Below are 23,862 nucleotides of genomic sequence, written 5' to 3' on the forward strand. Positions count from 1 at the left end.
ATATAGTAATTTATTATATAAAAATGATGTCTAGATATGTATTTGTAAAAGCATATATCATATGTTGCATAAATCACATAACTTGACCGTAAACTAAAAACTGTGTACACCAGAAGGGAATAGATTAGAGTATGATGAGGTTGGCACTTTGTAGTAAATGTGTTGTTTGTAGCACACTTGTGTAACTGTTTCATTGTAGCAGTCTATGATACTGATCAGTATACAAATGTAGCAACAAAGTGGTGCAGGTGCACCGCTCACCACTTGTGTCGGCCTGGAAAACTTTAGGGTGCCTTCACACCTACCGGATCCACAGCAGATCTCACTTCTGCAGATTCGCAGTGAGATCAGCTGCGGATCCAGTATCAATTCACCCCTATGATAGCACATACTTGCAGCGGGATTGACATCCCGCTGTGAATATGTGCTTTAACCCCCCCGCTGTCCGCAGCCCTGCCGCATCCCCCATCCCCAGCCGCATCCCCCCATCCCCGGCTGCATCCTCCCATCCTCCCATCCCTGGCCGCATCCAGCAGCCCGCATCCTCCCATCCCCGGCCGTATCCCCCCATCTTCCCATCCCCGGCCTCATCCTGCAGCCCGCCGCCGAGAGCATACAGTACCTGTTCAGCGGCCTCACTGCCACCGCGCCGCCGAGCAGGTACTGTATGCTCTCGGCGGCAGGCTGCAGGATGCGGCCGGGGATGGGGGGATGCGGGCGGCGGCGGGCTGCAGGATGCGGCCGGGGATGGGCTGATGCGGCCGGGGATGGGGGATGCGGCGGCAGGGCTGCGGACAGGACAGGATGTCAATCCTGCTGCGAGTATGTGCTATCATAGGGGTGAATGGTACCGGATCCGCAGCGGTTCTCGCTACGAATCCGCAGAAGTGAGACCCGCTGCGGATACGGTACGTGTGAAGGCACCCTTAGGGTGCCTTCACACCTACCGACTCGCAGCAAAAAACTCGCTGCGAGTTTCTGCTACGAGCTGAGGTCCTGGAAGGCCCCTATCACTACATACAAGCAGTGGTCTGAAAGATCGCTGCGTGTATGTAATGCAGCCGCCCCCTTAACCCCTTCGGCTCCCGCACCGCTGTCTCCATACATAACCTGGCTCTGGCTGCACAGGGTCCCGGCGTCCTGCTCTGCCGCCCAGCCAATCAGTGGCTGCGGCTGGGCAACACACTGATTGGCTGGGCGGCAGAGCAAGACGCCGGGACCCCGTGCAGCCAGAGCCAGGTAATGTATGGAGACAGCGGTGCAGGAGCCGAAGGGGTTAAGGGGGCGGCTGCATTACATACACGCAGCGATCTTTCAGACCACTGCTTGTATGTAGTGATAGGGGCCTTCCAGGACCTCGGCTCGTAGCAGAAACTCGCAGCTAGTTTTTTGCTGCGAGTCGGTATGTGTGAAGGCACCCTTAAAGGGGTTATTGAGGATTAGAAAAAGCACAGCTACTTTCTTGCAAAAACAGCGCCACCTTTGTCCTTAGGTTGTGTGTGTTATTACAGTTCAGCGTCAATCAATTTAGTGGAATTGAACTTTAAAACCACAACCAAACCAAACAAGACAAGTGTGCTGTCATTTCTGGAAGAAAGCAGCCATGTTTGTTTAAGCCTGCATAACCCCTCTATCCAAAGCGAACTGGAGAAAAGAGGCCTTCCAACGAGGTTAACCTCTTTATATCAGAACTTTTAAAATCACAAGCTTACTTCAGTCAGGGATATGAAATGCTTCCAGGTGGTGAAGAGTTACTCTGCCTGGTTATTTGGTGTCTGTATAAGCACTTATAGCTTGTTTTATATCAGATAATATTTTAATAGACTTTGGCTGTCACACATCTAGAAAGAATTGTGGCCCACCCCAGAGCAGGCAGAATGGACAGCCCTGGTTTAAATCATCAGTTTGTATCTTGCCAGGATTTCTGTTCTCTATTTTGCGCTTATGGATGAGATTATGACCTGCACCAGGGAAGACTACTTCATTCTTAGCTCCAGGCCAACACACTTCTATCATACGTAAAGCAGTCTTGTTTCCTATTTGGTGCTAGTTATATCTCGGCTCTTAAGCATTTATATGCTAAGAATTAAAAGAGGATTTCATGTTACTAAGAGTCCTAGATGTACAATGCGATAAAATTCTGCTATTAATTTTTTGAGGTCACATGGGAAATGGGAATTCCTGCATTGAATGGAGTGTGTATTGATATAAAACTTTCTTTTGTACCTCTTCCATAGGGTGACTGACCTTAAACATGCCATTCAGGCCAAGTACAAGATTGCTGTTCAGCACCAGATACTGGTCGTAAATGGGGGAGAGTGCATGGCACCTGACAGGAGGGTGTGCAGTTACAGCGCTGGTACTGTAAGTATTAATGCTTCCTTATATATCATGTATAGAGTTGTTTTATTTTTTTACTTTACCCTCGGCTGAACCCCTGAACAACCTCTGCCCATTTGCCTTAATTAAGCAAAAAGAATGTCAATTCTTCTTAGATGTAAGTATGAGGATTTTTAACAACCTTCTGGGACCATCCACATTGGAGGTACACACCTTTCTTCCCACATTGGCAGGGTGTGTTTGCTTTATGGCAGCGCTTCTGCATTACAGTTGGATGAGCACTCCTGAGGAAAAAAAAATTCAATCAACTCATGTCAAAAAGTTATACAGATTTGTAAATAACTTATATCTTAAGTCCTAAGTCTTTTAGTACTTATCAGTAGAGCTGATCGAACAGGTCTGAACCATCAGCATTTGACTCCTGCTGCCTTCCTGTTCCGTGGGGAAGGTGGAGACAGCCCGAGTACCGCCTGGAAAACAGGGATACAGCCTTCCCCACGGAACGGGAAGGCAGCGGGAGTCAAATGCCAATGGTTCGGGTTCGTATGAACCTGAACATTGGCCCTGTGCGATTATCTCTTCTTATCAGCTGCTCTATTCCCTGCAGGAAGTGGTGTATTCTTTCCAGTCTGACACCGTGCTCTCTGCTGCCACCTCTGTCTTGTGTCAGGAAGTGACCAGAGCAGTAGCTAATCCCCATAGAAAAACCCCTGCTTGGACATTTCCTGACATGGACAGAGGTGGCAGCAGAGAGCAATGTGCCAAACTAGAGAGAAAACATCACTTCCTGCCGGACATACAGCAGCTGGTAAGTACTTTTAAGAGATTTTTTTAATTGAAGTAAATTACAAATCTCTGGCACCGGTTGATTAAAAAAAAATGGTGAACAACCTTTAACCTTCAACCTTCCAGCTGTTGCAAAACTACAATTCCCATCATGCCTGGACAGCCAAAGCTCTAGCTTTGTACAACTGTAACTGCTGGAGGGCCTAAAGTTCCTTGCTATACCGACGTCTCCCTTCTGTGCCAGTCACTGCACTGGTTACCCATTAAATATAGAACACAGTTCAAACTCCTCACCCTCACCCATAAAGCTCTCCACAACTCTGCCCCTCCATACATCTCCTCCCTCATCTCCACCTACCATCCTTCCCGTGCTCTGCGTTCTGCTAATGATCTTACACTAACCTCTTCTTTAATCAGAACTTCTCATTCCCGCCTCCAAGACTTCTCTCGTGCTGCACCAGTTCTCTGGAACTCTTTACCCAAAGACCTCAGACTTATTTCCAACATCCCCAGTTTCAAGCGCGCCCTGAAGACCCATCTCTTCAGGCGTGCTTATAACATTTCGTAATCTCGTCTCCCTTTGCTATCCCCTCTCTATAACTTCTTTGGTGCTAGGTACACTGTCCTTGTTATCTGAGCTTAGAAAATGGAATGTGACTGGCTTGCCCAGCCGCCTATAGGCACTTAGAGACTCCATGTACAATGACTGGAACATTGACAAATAAAGCACTTGTTGCCTCTCGTGTTACTCCCAGTCATCCTAGTCTGTACGCTCTTGAGAGCAGGTCACTAATTTGTTATTGTAATTTATTCATTGTATAATTTAATATATAACCTGTAATGTATTTATATATTTAAATAAGCGCTGCGGAATCTGTTGGCGCTATACAAATAAATATTATTAATATTATTGTTTCTTCTCTGTTGTGTACAGCATTATCATGTATCTTTGTTCTTTCACAAGTGTGTATACAGTAGTAGGTATACTTAGTCATTATATTCCTGCTTGTTTTTCCATATTAGGACACCAATCCAATATTCCTCTTCAATAAAGAGATGATATTATGTGAACGGCCTCCGGTTATTCCTAGGACAACATTTTCTGCTGAGAATGAAATGGAATTAAAAGTTGAGGAGTCCCTTATGATGCCTGCTGTATTTCACACTGTCGCCTCCAGGACACAGCTTGCAGTGGTGAGAAGCTTCTGTCACTGGGGAATTTGCCATAAAGTGGCAGAGAAGCTTATGCTTTTGTATTATAAAATGGGAACAAAACTAAGGTTTAATAGACAGTTATCTTGTCATGAGGAGTAAAGACTTGCTTAAAGCGAACCAATCATCGCTATTCTGCTTATAATGCTGTTAATAACTTCTAATAGAGCTGCTTAAGTGCTTCCTTACCATTTCTTGTGTGTGGTGTTCAGTAAGGGTATATCCAAGAAAATCCAGTTCATGGTGAGAGAGCCATAATCTAGGCATTGGGGCGGAGTCTGGGATGTAACTAGTCATGACTTCTGCCTGTCAGCGCGCTTTGTGGGGGTGATTGGCAGGCAAAGAGGTCTGTTAGAAGCCTGTCAGTCACCCCCACTGAGTGCAATGACAGGCACAGACCTGTGAATAGTAAGGCTCAGACTCCGCCCCAATCCCAATGCCTAGTTTATGGTGCTCTTCCTGCACCGCATACTGGATTAAAAGCACTTTTTTTTTTTTTTTTTTTGCTATCCCCTTATCGAACACTACACACAAGATATGGTAAAGAAGCACTTTAGCAGCTCTATTAGGAGCTAGTAACAGCATTATATGCAGAATAGCAATGATTGGCTCACTTAAAAGGGGTAGTTAAAAAAAAAAAATCTTTCAAATCAACTGGTGCCAGAAAGTACCAGAGATTTGTTATTTGCTTCTATCAAAAAGTCTTTCAGTATTTATCAGCTGCTGTATGAGGAAGTGGTATCCTTTCCAGTATTGCAAGCAGGGGAGGTTTTCTATGGGGATTTGCTACTGCCCTGGACAGTTGCTGACATGGACCGAGGTAGCAGCAGAGACTGGAAAGAATGAACCACAGGACATACAGCAGCTGATAAGTACTGGAAGACTTGAGTTTTTTTTTTTGTAGAAATAAATTACAAATCTTTAGCACCTTGTGACACCGGATGATTTAAAAGATTTTTTTTTTTAAGTACCCCTTTAAGATCTATTGCAATATCACCTTTATGTTTCTCTTTTATTGTCTCCTTTACTGATAGTAAAATTTGAAGTGAATTAGAAGTGTTCATTTTCCGATGTTTCTCTTTTTTCAGGAAATGTATGAAGTAGCCAAGAAGCTTTGCTCCTTTTGTGAAGGTCTGGTTCATGACGAGCATCTACAGCATCAGGGCTGGGCTGCTATTATGGCCAACCTAGAAGATTGTACGCATTCATACCAAAAGCTGCTTTTCAAGTTTGATAATGCCTATTCAAAGTATATACATTCTGTAGATGATATCAAGGTGAAGTTAACAAAGTAAGTTCACAGAGCATGTGCATAGGCGGCTTTTTTAGCTGTATTCCTGCTGTATTGTACATACACCTTTTTGTCTAGAAATTTACCAGTGTGTGTCCTACTTATAGTCACTATGATGCAGAAATTAGAGAAGCGTAATGATATCCTGTATTTAGATCATGTTAAAGTGTCACTGCCGTTATAACTTTCAAAATCTAAATAATTCTAAATTCATTCAGAATTCTAAATCAACAGTAGATGTGATATAAAGCAAGTTTGCAATTTACATTCATTATTTTTTTGTTGTTATCATGCTGTAAAACAAAGCTGAACTTACCAGAAATCCAGGTCCAGTCTCCTGAAGGCAAATTATCTGACTTGTGCTGGTTTAAAAAAAAAACAGACTAAGACTATGTTCACACGGCGTATGAGACCGGCCGTTCCGTGACCCTGCCGGTGATCTCTGAAAAGATCATCCCGGACGGTACTGCAGTACCGGCCGGATGATCTTTCCGGGCGCATGTGCCCGCATCAGAACTCTCACAGCACACAATGAAGCATGCGGCCGGAGCCGCTTGCTTCATTGTGTGAACTGACAGGGTATCCTACAGCCGCAATTCAGGCCGCAAAAAACTGACATGTCAGTACTTTGCGGTGCCGCATGGGATCCGGGCCGGAGCGTGTACTATGTGTATGCACTCCGGACGGGATCCTTTAGAAGGAAACGCAGTGTTCCACACCGTACAAAGTACAGTAATTTTACGCTGTGTGAACATAGCCTTAGGCTGGGTTCACACTTTAAAAAAAACAAAAAAAAAACAAATGAAAAACGGATGCATTTGTGTACATCCATTTTGATCTGTTTTTCCATTGACTTCCATTATAAAAAAAACGGATCAAAACGCATCCGGCTTTTTTTTTTTTTACTTAAAAAAAACCGTAGCTGAACTTACTTTTGTGTATGTTAAAAAAACGGATGTGTTTTGATCTGTTTTTTAATAATGGAAGTCAATGGAAAAACGGATCAAAACAGATGCACACAAATGCGTCTGTTTTTTTCCATCTGTTTTTTTGCAAAAACGGATGAAAAAAATGGATTGCAAAGACGTAGTGTGGACCCAGCCAAAGCACAGGAATTCCGGCCAGTACAGAGAGTCACGGCTCACTGTGTCCATCAATCACATGACTGCCTTCTCTGTGAGCTCTCAGATGACCTAGGATACACAGGACTTCCTGTTTTCTGACTGTTTCCTGTTTCTTGAGAAAAAAAACAGTCAAAAAGCAGGAAATGTCGTGCTTTCCATGATAACTAAAAAAAAAAAAACATGTAAATTGCAAACTTGCTTTATGTCACATCTACTGTTGATTTAGATTTTGAAAGGTATAACGACAGTGACACTTTAAGGGGAAAAAAAATCTATATATTTCAAATTCACAAAAAAAAAAGAAAAAAGAGTAGTGCACAAAACCAACGTATGGCATAGGGTCAGTACATAAACATGTATAAAATAATGATAGCAAAGAATCATAAATATCAAGTTAACTCAAGCTAGAACCATGTAATGTTTCTAATACCTTTGATCCATAAAGTCGGACTGCAATTTATTCCTCCTTTTGGAAAGAACTTATTATACATAGTAACAACAAGGTCCCAACATGTTTCTTCCATTAAAATACTGGTTCATTGGGATTTATTTAGGAATAGGAAGACTGAGCGGAATACAGATGGTAACATGAAGTAGCAGCAGTTGATAAGTAGATACCATGAATAATATAAAAAATATCATAAACATCAGTACCAATGCATCAGCCCTTGATAGGACCACTTCCACAATCACCGCCTGTGGTGTTAAACTGATACACAGAATACACTGCTTACTTCAATAACAAAAAATAAAGACATTGGGGGAGATTTATCATACATGGTGTAAAGTGAACTTGGCTCAGTTGCCCCTAGCAACCAATCAGATTCCACCTTTCATTTTCCAAACAGTCTGTGAGGAATGAAAGGTGGAATCTGATTGGTTGCTAGGGGAAACTGAGCCAGTTTAACTTTACACCGTGTTTGATAAATCTCCCCCATTGTCTTCTTTCTCCAAATCCACTCAGCACTGAATCTAGTCTGGAGTCAAGCATCTTGTATGTAGAGTCGCTAGGTTAAAGGGTGTTCCCCACTGCAGCCCTTTTCTTTATTATTATGTAGCACCTCCATTAATGCTATGATACAAAAACAACGCTTCCCAGTCTATAGCGGTGCATGCTAAGTAGACCCTGTGAGGGAGATTTATTTGGAAGTAAGATTCTCTTTGTTGCCCATGGTAGCCAATGACAGGTCACCTTTCAAATATTAATGAGCTTTGGTAAAATGAAAGTTGAACTGTGATTGGTCGCTATGGGCAAGAAGGACGTTTTTACTATTACACAGCACATCTGAAATGTCTTCTCTGGCCAAACCTTTTGTAGTAAACGTAGGAACTCAAGTGAATACTATTTTTATTATATTTTTATTCTGTTTTGAAAAGAATAGTGAAAGCAATTCTGCAGTAGAGCCACATTAAAGAACATATTAAAATAATTCATCAATATCAATTCCCCTAGGTGCAGAAGCATCTTCTAATAAACCGTAACTTCTTGTGCAGCTAAATGAGGACTCCCTGTGCCCGGATCTTTACTACAATTTTTTTGTAGATTGTTTTCAGCTTTGGCTCTTGATGTGTTTAATCAGGGCTCCAGACTAAAAAATTTACCTGGGAGCCATTGGCTCCTAACCTGAAAAATTTAGGCGCCAAATAGAATATTTGGTCGCCAACATTTTAAACCATGTAAAATTAATGTTATGTTAAATGGGACTTACTGTGTGCAGAGGCCACGGCAGCATCCTCCTCCTTAAGGGTACAAACACACACACCGTATACGCAGCAGATACGCAGCAGATACGCAGCAGATTTGATACTGTGTTCAGTAATTTAGATCTAATCTGCTGCGTATCTGCTGCGTATCTGCTACGTATTTGCTGCGTATTGCAGCAGTAAATACGCAGCGTATATGCTGTGTGTGTTTGTACCCTTAGATTCTTTCTTTTCTTAGGCCCCGTTCCCACTGAGCAAAGCTAGCGGAATTCCGCGACGGAATTGTCCGCCGCGGAATGCCGTTAGCCTCCCGCTCATAATGGGACTCTATGGGAGGCGCGCGCTCCTGCCCTGTCCGCGCTGAAGAATGAACATGTTCATTCTTCAGCGCGTATAGAGCAGCAGCGCGCGCCTCCCATAGAGTCCCATTATGAGCGGGAGGCTAACGGCATTCCGCGGCGGACAATTCCGTCGCGGAATTCCGCTAGCTTTGCTCAGTGGGAACGGGGCCTTAGTTTGAAAATGTTCAACATGGAAACTTGCAACTTGACAACCATATACAGTCTGACTCAGTACTTCAGCTTCACTTGGCTAGCCTATTAATGAGGCTTACTCTTCTGAACTTGATCTTAAAGGGAACCTGTCGACCCCCGTGCCGGGGTGACAGGCTCCCAACCCCACGTTAGAGCCCCCTATACTCACCTCATCGCGCCGGGTCCCGCTTCTGAAGATGGCCGGGTCACGGAGATCTTAGCCGCTGCAGCCCGGCGTGCGCTGAGAGATGAGTCCAACGCTCATAGAAAATGACGGGAGAGTCCAGCGCTCCGTCATTCTCTATGAGCGTTGGACTCATCTCTCAGTGTGCGCGTCGGGCTGCGGCGGCTGAGATCTCCGTGACCCGACCATCTTCAGAAGCGGGACCCGGCGCGATGAGGTGAGTATAGGGGGTTCTAACGGGGGGTTGGGAGCCTGTCACCCCGTCACCGGGGGTGACAGGTTCCCTTTAAAAGCTTGCAACAGTCTATACATACTGAGCTTGACTTATGACTGCAGCCATAGTGACCCCCCACAAGATGTGTATATAAATAGATATATCTCACCTAGTGACTAATGCAAGTGACCCCCTACAATACAGACACCTGAGGGGCCCTGATAATAATAATTGTGCATATATCTATCTCCCAGTGTCTGCAGCCAGTTTGCCCTACACTTATACATGGCCCCCTCCCCTTATAGATGACCCCCTCTACCCCCATTATAGATGCCCCCTCTCCCCCCCCATTATAGATGCCCCCTCTCCCCCCCATTATAGATACCCCTCTTCTCCCCCCCTTATAGATACCCCCTCCCCTTATAGATGACCCCCTCTACCCCCATTATAGATGCCCCCTCCTCCCCCCCATTATAGATGCCCCCTCCTCCTCCCCATTATAGATGCCCCCTCTTCTCCCCCCCTTATAGATACCCCCTCCCCTTATAGATAGCCCCCTCTCACCCCCTTGAAGATGGCCCCTCTTCTCCCCCCATTATAGATGCCCCCCCTTTCCTCTATGCTAAGCAGTATTTAAAAGAAACAAACACACAAACTCACCTGACAACCCGCTCCCCCGGCGATCCTCTTCTTCTTTGGACGCTGTCCCCGGCTGATGCGCGGCTGCCGGGGGTGTCCCGTCCTATCCCCGGCAGCGCGGCGCGTCAGTGAGCTCCCTGTACGCCGGGGCTGTGACTTCTGACACAGGAAGCGTCTCTGACGCGCGCTTCCTGTGCCGGAAGTCAGGGCCCCAGGCAGCTCACTGATGCGCCGCGCTGCCGGGGATAGGACGGGACACCCCCGGCAGCCGCGCATCAGCCGGGGATAGGACGGGACACCCCCGGCAGCCGCGCATCAGCCGGGGTCCCGGACTTAAAGATACAGCACGCCGCCGCCGGGGCCAGTCGCAAATGGCGCCCAGATTAATAAATCTGGGCGCCATTTGCAAAATATCAGTCGCATTGGCGACCATTTTGGTCGCCATCTGGAGCCCTGTTAATACATGACTGTACAGTACAAGCAGTGCTGAGGGGAGTGTGTGTGTGTATATATATATATATATATATATATATATATATATATATATATATATATATACTGTCTTCTTTTTTTTTTTACCTGTACAGGGTTTTTTTTATTTTTCTGGGGATGTAGTCACAACAATAAATTCCGAGGAGGGCAACACATTAGAGGGATTTTGTGATAACCTCTATGACAGGAACAGGGATCCTGCGGCCCTCCAATTGTAGCAAAATTACAATTTCCATCATGCCCGAACAAGAAATGCTTTTGCTTTGGCTGTCCATGTATAGTGGGAATTGTAGTTTTGCACCAGCTGGAGGGCCAAAGGTTCCGCTTCCCCACTGTATGACATCCATATGCCCTAATAGGGTGTAATGAAAAAAAAAAAGGATTAATGCAGTTGTCTGGGCTAAAGCATTTAATTTGACTCTCAGAGTAAAAATTGGGATTATACTCCCCTTCCCCCCATTGAGGGTGCTAACACACACGACCGATGCTCAGCAGATACGCAGTAGATACACAGCAGATTTGATGGTGCAGATTTGATGCTGTGTTCAGTTATTTACATGAAATCTGCTGCGGATCGATACGGTGTGTGTGTTAGCACCCTAACATAAGATTCTCAATCTGCCAGAATGAGGAACATAGAAGCAAAATTATCTCCTATCCTGTGTACTGTTACGTTACCAGGCTGTAAGTCACAGATAACATGATATTGGTCTTATCTGTCAGCAAATGAAAGAATCAATAAGGTGTACACAGTCCTAAAGTTCCTTTACATGGGGCGATTATCGTGCAAAAAATTGTTAAATTGTTAAAATTTAAGTTATAATCTTGTGGTGTAAACGTGGCAACTATCAAACAACGAATGAAAATTAGTTTCCATGTCGTTAAGCACATTTTTTGAGCCGACCTCAAAGTAACCGTTAATTGAAGTAGTACCGGCAAGGTGGCCTCTAACAGGCCTCTTTTCCTCTCAAGTACCCCCCACAGAACAAGCTGACAGGCAGAGAGCCGTTACTAGTCACCGCTCGGACACCCCCAAATGATTAGTTCACGGCTCTCCCCCTGCCTTCCACACAGGTTTAAACAGCGTTTGACCGGGACATGAATATACGGAGCCAGCAACCCTCGATATGATAGGAGACCTGTCTGCAAGGTCTGTGCAACGTCCCTGGAAGCCAAACAAATGTGTTGATTGTTTTTTTTTTTTTTAAAAAGAAAAAGATATTGCTTGTAGTTCGTTAAACGAGCGCTTAGGCAATTTTATTTGTATGTGTAAAAGGACCCTAAGACATTTAATGCTTGTTTGAATTTCTTTTCTAGTTTAGGAACGGCTGTTTCTGTCATGGCCAAGATCCCGCTGCTAGAGTGTCTAACTCGACATAGCTATAGGATGTGTTTAGATAGGTTGATATCGTCTACAGATGGAGAAATTGAAGAACTGGATGCTGAGAAGACAACGGACATAGTGCAATATGATGAAACAAAACTGAAAAACACGGCTTTATTAGCTTCTCTTTCTACATCTGGAGAGCACGTATCACAGGATATACATGACAATCGTACCGAACAAGAGAATATGGGATCTATGAATCCTTTAGATGAGCATATGGCCCAGGAAAGCCCACTGTTCAATGTTTCCCTGCTGGACTGGATAAATGTACAAGATCGGCCCAATGACGTCGAGTCATTGGTCAGAAAATGTTTTGACTCTATGGGCAGAGTAAGTGGATTACGTACTATTCTTAATCATTGTATAAATTCAGATTAAATGACAGAAACTATGATAGCATAGTGTTGTGCAACGTGTTTTAATCCTTATCAAAATACTTCTTCTATATAAGAATACATTATGGGTGTGGGAACCCAGCGTACCATATGTAGGCCCTGTTCACACTGAGTGAACACGGTGTAATTCCGCAACGGACCTCTCCGCCGCGTAATTCCCGCCGTGCTCAGTGTGCTGCTGTAAGTGAATGAGAGGGTGTGTGCTCGTCCGCTCCCTCTCCTCTCTGCTCAAAGTAGTAACATGTTACTTCTTTGAGCGGAGAGCGGCGGCAGTGGACGAGCATGTGCCCTCTCATTCACTTACAACTGCGCACAGAGGGAATTATGCCGTGTTTAGTCATTGTGAACGGGGTCTTATAGTGGATTGTGTCAGAATTTCTGGTGCATTCTCCCTCACAGTTGTGCCATCTGTGGCACAAGTACATCAGTATCCTGTCAAATTGTGATGCTGAGATATCTGAGTGTGACAAGGGCCAAGCAGAATTTGCACATTAAATGGGCACTCTGGGACACATCTGCGCGTCCATTGCCGCCTCTCTCTGCTCAAAGAAGTGACATGTCAATTCTTTGAGCAGAAAAGGTGGGAAGTGGATGCCGTGTTTGCTCAATGTGAATGGGGCCATACAGAGCAGGGTCCTGTTCACAATCACTGTGCATCATTGCTTGTTTTGCTTCTAGCACAGTAATAGCACACGGTGCAAGCAATGTAATGTATTTGAAATATTTTTAGTTTCCAGAGTACCTTTTTAATAAAGGATATAAGACATTTACATAAACAAAAATGTTACACCTATGGCTGTCTTACTGCATTACTGTCATTTCCAGTACATTTTTTACATGTCCTCAGTATGTGAAAGGTTACTAATCGCAACGGGTGTTGCTCCTGATATCTAATATGATCCTGACAAACAGCCGGGGTGGCTTTAGTGTGTGGCACGCTCCACTTTCCAGTTGGCAGGTACATGTGACCTGTTCACTCCATTGACTATTGGAACAAACAAGTTGGACTTGATTGACAGCCGGGGAGTGAAGCTTGCTGCTGCACACACCTGCCTCCTGTATTTTTTTGATCACATCGGGTCTCAGGCATGTCTGAGGACATGTGAAAAGTAACTGGAAATGACGCTAACACTTTATAGATATTTATTAGGTTTATGGCAGTGTATGGGTGCCTTCCAAAAATGATTGACAAGTTTTAATTTTATCTGGCCATTCCTTTTGTTGGTAAAGGGCAGTTCCCCCACCCCACCCATATCTGCAAAATAAGTGTGTGTTCAGAGGCTCCCCATATCCCTATACAGAACAAGGCAAATATTTGCTCTTATTTTAAAACAACGGCTGTTATATTGAAATAATGGCAGTTATTTACTGTTATATGGCGGCCATCCACTCAATTTCACTATTGTGTGAACAGAGCCTTTCTGTGTTTTTAATCCACTCCTGGTTTTGGTTGCTATGAGGACCAAATACTGCCTGAAATATACTGTGTGTGAACCCAGCCCAATACTGTATGGAGAAATCAAGAGATAGCTGTCAGAAGTTTAAGCGTTTGGCCAACAGCTAGCATATGTGCATGGTTTCCTGTAGTGTTAACCTGGCTAGTAGGTTTAGGCCTCCATACATATTAGAGAAGAGTCGGCTGACCCAGCAGGATTGTAAGCCAATCTTACAATCTCACATCTGTTGTTTTGGTCTCCGTTGGTCATAGAATGCAAACCAGACTAGCTAAGGGCCAAATAACCTTGTGTTATTGGATTACGTTTCTAAAAAATTGGAAAAGTTGATGTCTCTTTTCAAATGATATTAGTCTTAACCTCAGCTTTAAATATATCAGCAGTTCTAATTTGTGGAAGATACAGCCAGATCAAAAGATGATACCATGGTCTTAGCCCTAACCTTTATGCTGTGTCGTCTGTTAGGAATTATGATTCTTCAGAGTGTATGGGACCATGAGCATTTCGGAAAAGGAAGTTGCCCTTCGTAGAACCTGTATGCTGTATATCACCGAAGCGGCACCTCAGCGTATTGTTTTAACTGATGGCGTGTGTTAAGAATTGTTAGGTATAAGCAGCATTAGGAGAAAACCGTCTGTTGTGATTAATGGGGGAATGACAAGCATGAGATATTCCTTCAGCTATAACAGATCCAGATATCAGATGGAGTTGTGTCCCATGTCCTCCTGGCATGGGGCAAGTAAATAAATCTTATGTCATGCTTGTGTCATAAGATGTCTAAAACCTGCTGGGCTTCTTTATTCAGTGATTCCCAGAGAAGAAACATTGTGGGGAGAAGTTATCATTCCCTGGTCCAGGGCAGAGGGGCAAAATTGCACAGATTTTTTTTTCTTTTTTGCACAAAGTGGACGGTTACACAGCGATTTGTGTTACAAAAAAAAAAAAAAAAAAGGTTTCCTGAGCAAACAAATGAGGCAGCTTTGCCACTCTCCACTGGTGCGAAAAGTGATACAAATCCCCTTTTTGTTTGTTCTTTTACAAACTTTGCATAGATCAGTAGTACAAGCAAATATTAGAATCTGCATTTTAAACTTCATGTATTAGGCCACTTTCCAGCTCCCTCCTATACCTAACATTCCCTCCATCAGAACTGCTCAAGGCTTCCTTAAAACGGATTATCTAACAGAAGGTTACAGCTTACAGCTCCTCCTAGTTGTCCATGGAGAGGGAGGAGTGGCTGGAAAAAGACTGCAGGAGCATGTAGCGAGTTTTGCATCTCACCCCCCAGGGCTTGATTTACAGCTTAGATTGCCCATTACTACTCTATAATGTCTTTCATACTGCTGCTGCTCCTGAGATCCTGAGTCCTATAGATGGAGAGATGAGTGGGATTATCTCCTCTGTGTGTGCAGTGTATGGGAGACATTATAGAGGCTTCATCCACTAGCTTAGGGACAACTGAAAACTAGAGATGGAGCCTGCTGAGGTGACAAACACCATATACAAGTTACATAATAGCCAGAAATACTGTTACTCCTCATGTACTAATGACCAGTATGCTTTAAAACCTCTGAGCATTGTCATTTGGGTTTCAGCTCTCATTTGTGAGCCCATGCGTGGTCTGAGGTCACATACCTCACCATTGTGATCTTCACAGATCATTTTGAGGGTTGCACCATGAATAGTGCCAGGTACAGTACCCCACACAGCTTGGTGTCCAGAAGTGCCCCCTGAATAATGCCTGTTACAAGACTCTTCACAGCCCCGTGTCCAGAAGTGCCCCCTGAATAATGCCAGCTACAAGACTCTTCACAGCTCAATTTCCAGGACTTTACTCTGAATACAGCCAGTTAAAGTACCCTGTACAGCTGGATGCCCAAGAGTGCACTCTGAATAGTGCTAGGTACAGTACCCTGTACAGCTGGGTGTCCAGGTGTGCACCCTGAATAGTGCTAGGTACAGTACCCTGTACAGCTGGGTGTCCAGGTGTGCACCCTGAATAGTGCTAGGTACAGTACCCTGTACAGCTGGGTGTCCAGGTGTGCACCCTGAATAGTGCTAGGTACAGTACCCTGTACAGCTGGATGCCCAAGGGTGCACTCTGAATAGTGCTAGGTACAGTACCCTGTACAGCTGGGTGTCCAGGTGTGCACCCTGAATAGTGCTAGGTACAGTACCCTGTACAGCTGGGTGTCCAGGTGTGCACAATGAATAGTGCTAGGTACAGTACCCTGTACAGCTGGGTGTCCAGGTGTGCACCCTGAATAGTGTTAGGTACAGTACCCTGTACAGCTGGGTGTCCAAGAGTGCACTCTGAATAGTGCTAGGTACAGTACCCTGTACAGCTGGGTGTCCAGGTGTGCACAATGAATAGTGCTAGGTACAGTACCCTGTACAGCTGGGAGTCCAGATGTGCACTCTGAATAGTGCTAGGTACAGTACCCTGTACAGCTGGGTGTCCAGGTGTGCACCCTGAATAGTGTTAGGTACAGTACCCTGTACAGCTGGATGCCCAAGAGTGCTCTCTGAATAGTGCTAGGTACAGTACCCTGTACAGCTGGGTGTCCAGGTGTGCACCCTGAATAGTGCTAGGTACAGTACCCTGTACAGCTGGGTGTCCAGGTGTGCACCCTGAATAGTGCTAGGTACAGTACCCTGTACAGCTGGGTGTCCAGGTGTGCACCCTGAATAGTGCTAGGTACAGTACCCTGTACAGCTGGGTGTCCAAGAGTGCACTCTGAATAGTGCTAGGTACAGTACCCTGTACAGCTGGGTGTCCAGGTGTGCACCCTGAATAGTGCTAGGTACAGTACCCTGTACAGCTGGGTGTCCAGGTGTGCACCCTGATGAGAGCCTCCAATATAAATGTAAAACTAGCATAAGCCTAGCCCACTCTCCTCTAAGACCTCATTTACACTGTAGTATATATACTCTTGATGGAACCAGTGTTCTTGCCACATCTTTATTTTCTATGGCCATATTCCTGCATGCATTCTGTATTTTTCCAGCAGTAGCAGCCTATTCCAGCGGATGTTGTTTTATAGCAGTTTCCCTGTATAAAAGTCTGGAAAAAGCTAATCCTCATTTGACATCTGTATGACATCTGTATCCCAGATTGCTATGTGGCTGACAATACTAAGAAACATATGAATGAAAACCACCATAACACACTTTAGTTATACTATACATGTTGTCAGAATGAATGGGGGTATAAGCCACTGCTGGGACAAACCTTCTGACATGGGATGCAATGTACAGTCAAGCTTGTTATTTCATCCACGGTATATAGTTCTGTCTACGGATCTGCATAAAATCATGTGTGATGTAAAGAAAGTATAGAAAGCGCAAAATAATCTGCAAAAATATTATTTCTAGAATTGCATTCAAAATGCAAATCTTTTTTTGCAAGTTGGTTCCATCTGGAGCCTGCTCCGTAATGAGCTTAACTACTGGCACCACATGAAAGTAGCAAAAATCATAAATAAATAAGGCGGCTATTGCATAAGCGGAGCCAGTCTAGGAGAATCCGCTCTGTTTGTGTTGGATACATCATGTAAGGTCACAGGAGGAGGTGGCAAGTCATGAAATGGATTATTCTCCTTCCTTTAGAAAAGCCAATTCCCTTGCCATAGTGTTTATCGCTCTGTCTGATAAGCAGTTTCTTCATAAGAGATGCGATTGTGTTTTTCTAATATGTACATCTAATGGCAAACTCAACCAGAACGACCAGAACAAATAGAGGAGCCGGGATATAGTGAAATGGTTTGGTCATGGTTGAGCTAGTTCAAAGCTGGATTACCAACATTTCAGAACAATTTCCTCCAAATGGACCATTAAAAAAGAAATGAAAAGCTCCGAAATGATGGGGACAGTTTTATTTCCCATATTACTTCATATCTTTTGATCTTAGTTTTCCCATAAGAAGAGAAATTATGATATCAAACACTTAGGAAACAGGAGTTTATTCATAATGACTACTGTAATTGTTAATGCTATGTAATGTCATGTAATGTCCTCACATAGCGTGCCGTGAAGCTTTACTAGAAGCCAAAATCAGATTAAAGCTCTGTCAGTAATTTGTATGATACCGGTGCCCTCTGGTTATATTGTGTGTAGTACACATCAATAGAGCCTTCCCATTAAAATGCATGCAAACAACACCTGTCACAGCATGCTGAGAATAAGGTATAAGGATAAAATGAGTGTAACGGGAACATTCTGACAAAATAAAGATCTTTTCCCCACCACCATGTGCTGGGACATGCTCGCCGCAGTAGTGACAGGTGGTCCAGCAGTCTCCCTAATCAATGCCGCTCCTTGTCACTCTCCTTTTCTTTTATGTTAGAAATTTATGTTAAGAAGTGACCAGTTGACAAAGACTAGGTTGCAGAATAACATTGGTGTAGATGTTCATTTTGCAGAACACGAAATCACAGCACACCATGCTTTTGAATACCGCTAAATGAATGTATACATTCAGGAAATGGACTGATTGTAACCTTGATGACTGTTTTTTTCAATTAAACTTGATGGGCCCACTGGGAGTTTACCCTGGTATATGTCGGCATCCCTCTTGGACAAGTTGAATGTAGCCCAATATGCTGGTGAATAAATTGTTTTGGTCCACTGGAGGCAGGAACTGCTGCCCTCCGTGCATAGATCTGGCCCACCTGCAACGCCCAACCCCGTCCCCCCCCCCCCCCCCCCCCCCCCTTAAAAAAAAAAAAAAAAAAAAGGCCATCCTGCTCTGCTGATATCAATTAGGATGGGTGGGCCAGCCGGGAGCTGATTGGTGCACTAGGGGCAGTAGTCCGCCCCCAGTGCACCAGAAGACTTATTAGCATAGCAGTTAAACTAATATCATGAAAACTGTGATAAAAGAAACTTCCCTTAATCCTCAGTGCCCTATGCCCTGAGGGCTATCAAAGTACCTCTTAAATGGTATAGTTGGCGCACATGGCGTTACTGCTTCACATCAGGGAGTTTTTCAGTATATAAGAGAAGGAAGAAAGAAAAATTCTGCTAATCTGGCCTCCTCGAATTCCCAATACGTTTGAATATCAGATCATCTCAATGGCTTTAGAAGCTGTGGACCTGTCACTAAGAACTGTTTGTCTATTCCCTGTTCCAGACTATTGGGAGTGTCACACTGTGTTGATATTAATAGGGTGTGATCATTGTAAATGTTCAATAAAAATTGAGTATTTCCTTTGCTCTTATTATTATGCAGTCATTTACAAACATAATAACGCTGCACCTTTTGTTTTCTCTGATACATATTTTGTGCTTTGAAAATTATAGTTGGACCCACGAATAATTCAGCCGTTCTTGGCGGAGTGCCGACAAAATGTTGCCAAATTGGATAATCAGAATATGAAAGCCATCAAGGGGCTTGAGGATAGACTTTATGCACTGGATCAAATGATTGCTAGCTGCAGTAGGTTGGTTAATGAACAAAAAGAACTTGCTCAGGTAAGTGTGCCTAGACTCTGCTCCTGTATATCTGTACAGGATGGAGTGGAAGGAAATGTGTGTGTGTGTGGTTTAGTCACTTAGCACCTTATTTCACTTTAAAGTCAGAGACTATGAAAAAGTAATTCACTGCAGTATTTGCTGTACTATACTGAATGCATTCGTCAAAGCTATAAACTCAAATCACTATTGAGACAGTGGTGTCTATAAATCTATATCCGGAGGATATGTGAATGGCATGTTAACTGGTAGCTTCAGTCACACATCTACATTTTCCATAGACAAAATTTATCCTAGTAGTAATGTTTGGCGCTAAAAAAAGCTTAGCTAAAGATCCAGCAAATGTTGGTGACGAATCGGCATAAGTGTGACCTAATTTGCCCATGTACTGTCAGCTTATGTAGGCGAACAGGACACTGTGACGTGGCCAAATCACATGGATATGTGCATGATGCCACAAGGTTCCTCAATAAGAAGCACAAAATAAAGCGTGGTATATGGGCTTTCACATGAGATGTGCACTAAAGTGCACAGATCTTGTTAATGTATTTTAGAATATATTTCTATAATTTAAAATTACTCAAGAACTCTGAGCATTTTTTTTCTCATACGTATGGTATGTTTTGTTATGTGATGACTAATATAAAGCATGTAGCTCCTGTTATTTTCTTGTACGATACGTACGATAGTAATATAGAGTAATAGTGTAGAAGATAACTGTGTATTTCACTACCAAATGTATAATTAGACGTTTTAGGCTATCTTTTAGGTCTGTTACTGTCCAACATTGGCTTGTGCTCTGGTGAAAGAGGGACCTCTATGGGTCATGCTACCCATAGAGGTCCCTCTTTCACCAGAGCACAAGCCAATGTTTTGGCTGTCATATGTCAGAATGGCTGCCAAGTAATAATACATTTCCCCAGCAGAAATAGCTCCCAGGGACATGAACAGCCTTCTGCATCTGGCTTATCAGCAATTTGTGTGTCGGTGGTGGTGGTATTGGTGGGGGGGGTACGTGTAAGGCTGCATTCACATGTCCGCAATATATGGTCCATGCACAAACAGGATACTGTGGAACGTCAGTACTGTCAGTACTGTAGCACAAACATTTGAACAGCATCTGCGCTCCCGGCATCATGTTAAATCATGATGCTGGTAAATTCCCCATTCCGGTCCACTGTATACTGTTCGCGCTCGGACTGTATATTGCTGACACGTGAATATCGCCTAAGAATCTGAGCCAGTCTGACAAGAACCACATTGCAGGTCTTCAGTGGGGAGTAGTTCCTGGTACACATTGGGGAGGTCCAAGGAAAGATAACTAGTGAACAGGCCATTGGGCATCCAAGTCTCATTGATGTGCATAAGGAGCAAAGGCTCGCCTGTCTGGTCTGTAGAGTACTGTTTTGGTGTTCTGACCGCTCATCAGTACAGAGCCAGGTGCTGGCTGCAGAGGGTCATCTGTCCGGTGACTGAAGAGATAATGTCTCTCCATAAAGCAGACCTGTCAGCAGATTTTTCATGTTTAATGTAAGCATGCATATGGCTTCTTACTCCATAGGTACCTATGCAATCCCATTTTCCTGTGCTGAGAATAATAATCAAATTAGGGAATAAATTCCAGAGGGTTTTATCCCCTATATTGAAGGCTATATCTGTGGTTATTATCTCGATAACGGGGGATCTAAAGAAGTAAAAGGATGAGGGGGTTAATGTTAACTGGAAGATATGAATGTTCCAAGTAAAGCGTTATTACTTGCACCACTAGCTGTCATGCTTTAGCCAAGAAACTTAGGCCAGTCATCGAGGATGATCACATGCTCAGTGTGAGGTTACGGAAATCTTTTCCACTGTGTACACATTCTTCTTCTGTATCACTGTCCCTCTGTGAAGTCTTAAGTCTCTCTCTCGATCCCTCGATTTGCAGTTCTTGCATACTATGTCCCTTTATCTGTTCCTCCCTCTGTCTCTAAGGGTACTATTACACCAACAGATCTGGCGACAGATTATCTGCCAAAGATTTGAAGCCAAACCCAGGAACGGACTATAAACAGAGAACAGGTCATAAAGGAAAGACTGGATTTCTCCTCTTTTTAAATCCACTCCGGTGTTTGGCTTCAAATCTTTGGCAGATAATCTGTCGTCAGATCTGTTGGTGTAATAGTACCCTTACCCTGTTGCTTTCTCTGTCTCTCTGTCATATTGTGTGTGTGCGCCTCTGTCTCACACTGTCTGTCTCTTTTTCTCTCCGTATCCCTCTCTCTTCCCTTTCGCTACCTTGTAGAAATCAGGACACTATATACTGAGGCATGTTTCCTGCAGGTATACAGATTTTGTCTTCTGATGCACGTTACAGGGGGTTTGTAGGTTATATTATCAGATTTCTTCTGGTCATTTCAGCAACAGACTTGTAGCATACTAGTGTAGTCCAATATCTAAAGTTATTAAATCATATATAAAAAAGGTGTTCTCTATACCTGGCTGTGCTTCAGTGCTACCTGACAGCTGCCTGCATTTAAGATATGGATTTAACAGGTAAGGGCGGCCAAGATTTCCAAGAAGTAGGAAAGGGAGCTAACACCTTACGTCGCCTTCTTGTGAAGGGTTGATCCCGTCCACTTGTAATAGATTGATGACTGCATTGCACAGCCTTAGAATAAAGCCCCTGAAAAGTGCTTGACCACTGGCTTGTCTGGGACATCGCTTTGTCTGGTGGATGACATCCAACTTCTGTTCTTCCATTTCCAGTAAACATTCTCCTATGATGCAACTTCCCGTGCTGAATAAGTGAATGATACATTTAGGTAAAGAATGAACAGGCTTGGTGTCGCTGCCAAACAATTTACAATGTTTCCTTGAGGAAACTTGCAGCCCCTGGGGATAAGCTGATTACTTGAAGACTGCTTTGGAAACCTCATTGGTGGACAACCTCTTCATAGAAAGTTAATTCTAAATACCCTATTAGGGACTTGTAACTTAGTAGAGGGTCTCCCACTTTTGCCACCCTTTTAATTTGCTGGATTGGAAGACTGCAACAAAAAGCATTACAGATTTTAGCAGTGTGATTAGTATATTGTAGATGGACCCCTTTGGGGTACATTCACATGTGTAGAATTTAACACAACAGATTTGATGCTGTGTTAAATTATTTAGTTAGATTTATATATGCAGCAAATCCTGTACATGGGAATGAAGAAATGGACTTCTGCAATAGTGGTGTTACAGTGCTGTTTTTGAGCCTAGAAAAAATGTTTTTCAGGCAGAAAGAATGTCCATAGCTAAAGTTTTTTTCCTGCCCTCTGTGTCTTTTTTTCAGCCTTTTATTTTATTTTGAATGTTTTTTTTAATATTTTTCTTTTTAAGTTCTTTTAAGTTTTTTTCCCCTTTTAAACAGCTTTCTGCCAAAAAAAGACGTTTATGGTATGTTTATATTCCAAAATACATGTCAAAATGTGTTTATTTTGGCATGTAATTGGTCTAAAAGAAGTCCTTGTTACTTAGAGGCATATTCATGCAGGAAAAATATTTCTATCTATTGATACCTGCCTACCCCAGTTCCCCACAGGTGCCATTGCTGTTCCTTGCTGCCCTCTGCTGCTCGTTCTCTTCCTGCTTCCAAGAGGCTGCAGAACCTCCCTTCTCAGCTAATCGCTGACTGCAGTCTGGGACAGGTGATATTGTTTTTCATTCCTAGAATACACCTTTACTTTAAAGGAAAACTATGCAAACCTATTCAAATATGCAGATTAGCTCCTTTGGAGCATTTGGGGATGTTTCTTGGCCCCCCCAGAGCACTGTTTGGCCTGCTCACCGCCTCTGATGTTCACGCCTACTTTATGCATAAGCAAACAGGTTGGAATAAGCATCAGCAGCATCTAAGCTAGTATGTGGGCCAAACTGCTCTGGGTGGTCAAGGAACGCCCCCAGAATTTGCATGTTCTTATAGGATTTAAATTCATGAAAATGGCAGGAATTACACGTCAAAAGATCGTCATCGGTAACAGGAGGTAAGGGACTATCAGCAGATAGTGAACCTGCTGATAGTTCTTCTTTAACAACTGTAACAATTGTAGATGTAAAATTGAACTGAAATGGAAACTATGGGTCGTATTCCCAATGAATTGTTTTAGTGGAGTTCTCAAGAAATGCGTGTAGTGCTTATTTACAGTAAAGCTATTGAAGAGCTCCCATTGGACTTCTTATTCTATCTATTCTACTGAACTAGGCAAGTTCAATTCAAAATAGGCTTTACCTTGTTGTGGTACTGAGCCACAACGGTGGCAATTTGCAAAATAGCAGCAATCATATGATTTTGGAGTGAATTGACAATACGAACGAAGCGAAGCACTTTCTTAGCTCGTTAATCTGCTTATCAGACAGCTGTCTGAAGTCTGTGCCGCTCCATCCTGGGTGCCCGAAAAAGCTGGATCCAGTCCTGGGAAAAGTTCATACTGTGCGGCTTTTGAGTGGTTACTGGCGAACATAACAGAAAGTTTAGACATGATTCATCATCCTGTTGAGACGTTGCCTACGTAAACCATGTTAGGAATTTGTCTTAGCTATTTTATAGGAATAGATATAATACTTAATATAGTAATGGAACATGGATTCTAATTGTGGTCATGTGACTTGCTT

At 43.5% G+C, this 23,862-nt stretch overlaps 1 protein-coding gene across 2 annotated transcripts in view; it reads left to right on the forward strand.

Annotated features, from left to right (window-relative positions):
- Nucleotides 1–23,862, forward strand: part of RB1CC1 (RB1 inducible coiled-coil 1) — a 95,229-nt gene that overhangs the window by 12,346 nt on the left and 59,021 nt on the right. For both annotated transcript variants that reach the window (XM_069957590.1, XM_069957591.1), the window contains exons 3-7: nucleotides 2,238–2,364; nucleotides 4,150–4,320; nucleotides 5,427–5,629; nucleotides 11,837–12,236; nucleotides 19,057–19,227. In XM_069957590.1, coding sequence (XP_069813691.1) covers nucleotides 2,238–2,364; nucleotides 4,150–4,320; nucleotides 5,427–5,629; nucleotides 11,837–12,236; nucleotides 19,057–19,227 — 1,072 coding nt within the window. The remainder of the gene's footprint in view (nucleotides 1–2,237; nucleotides 2,365–4,149; nucleotides 4,321–5,426; nucleotides 5,630–11,836; nucleotides 12,237–19,056; nucleotides 19,228–23,862) is intronic.

Source organism: Dendropsophus ebraccatus, chromosome 2, assembly GCF_027789765.1.
Source record: "Dendropsophus ebraccatus isolate aDenEbr1 chromosome 2, aDenEbr1.pat, whole genome shotgun sequence".
In the NCBI taxonomy this organism is placed as follows: Eukaryota; Metazoa; Chordata; class Amphibia; order Anura; family Hylidae; genus Dendropsophus; species Dendropsophus ebraccatus.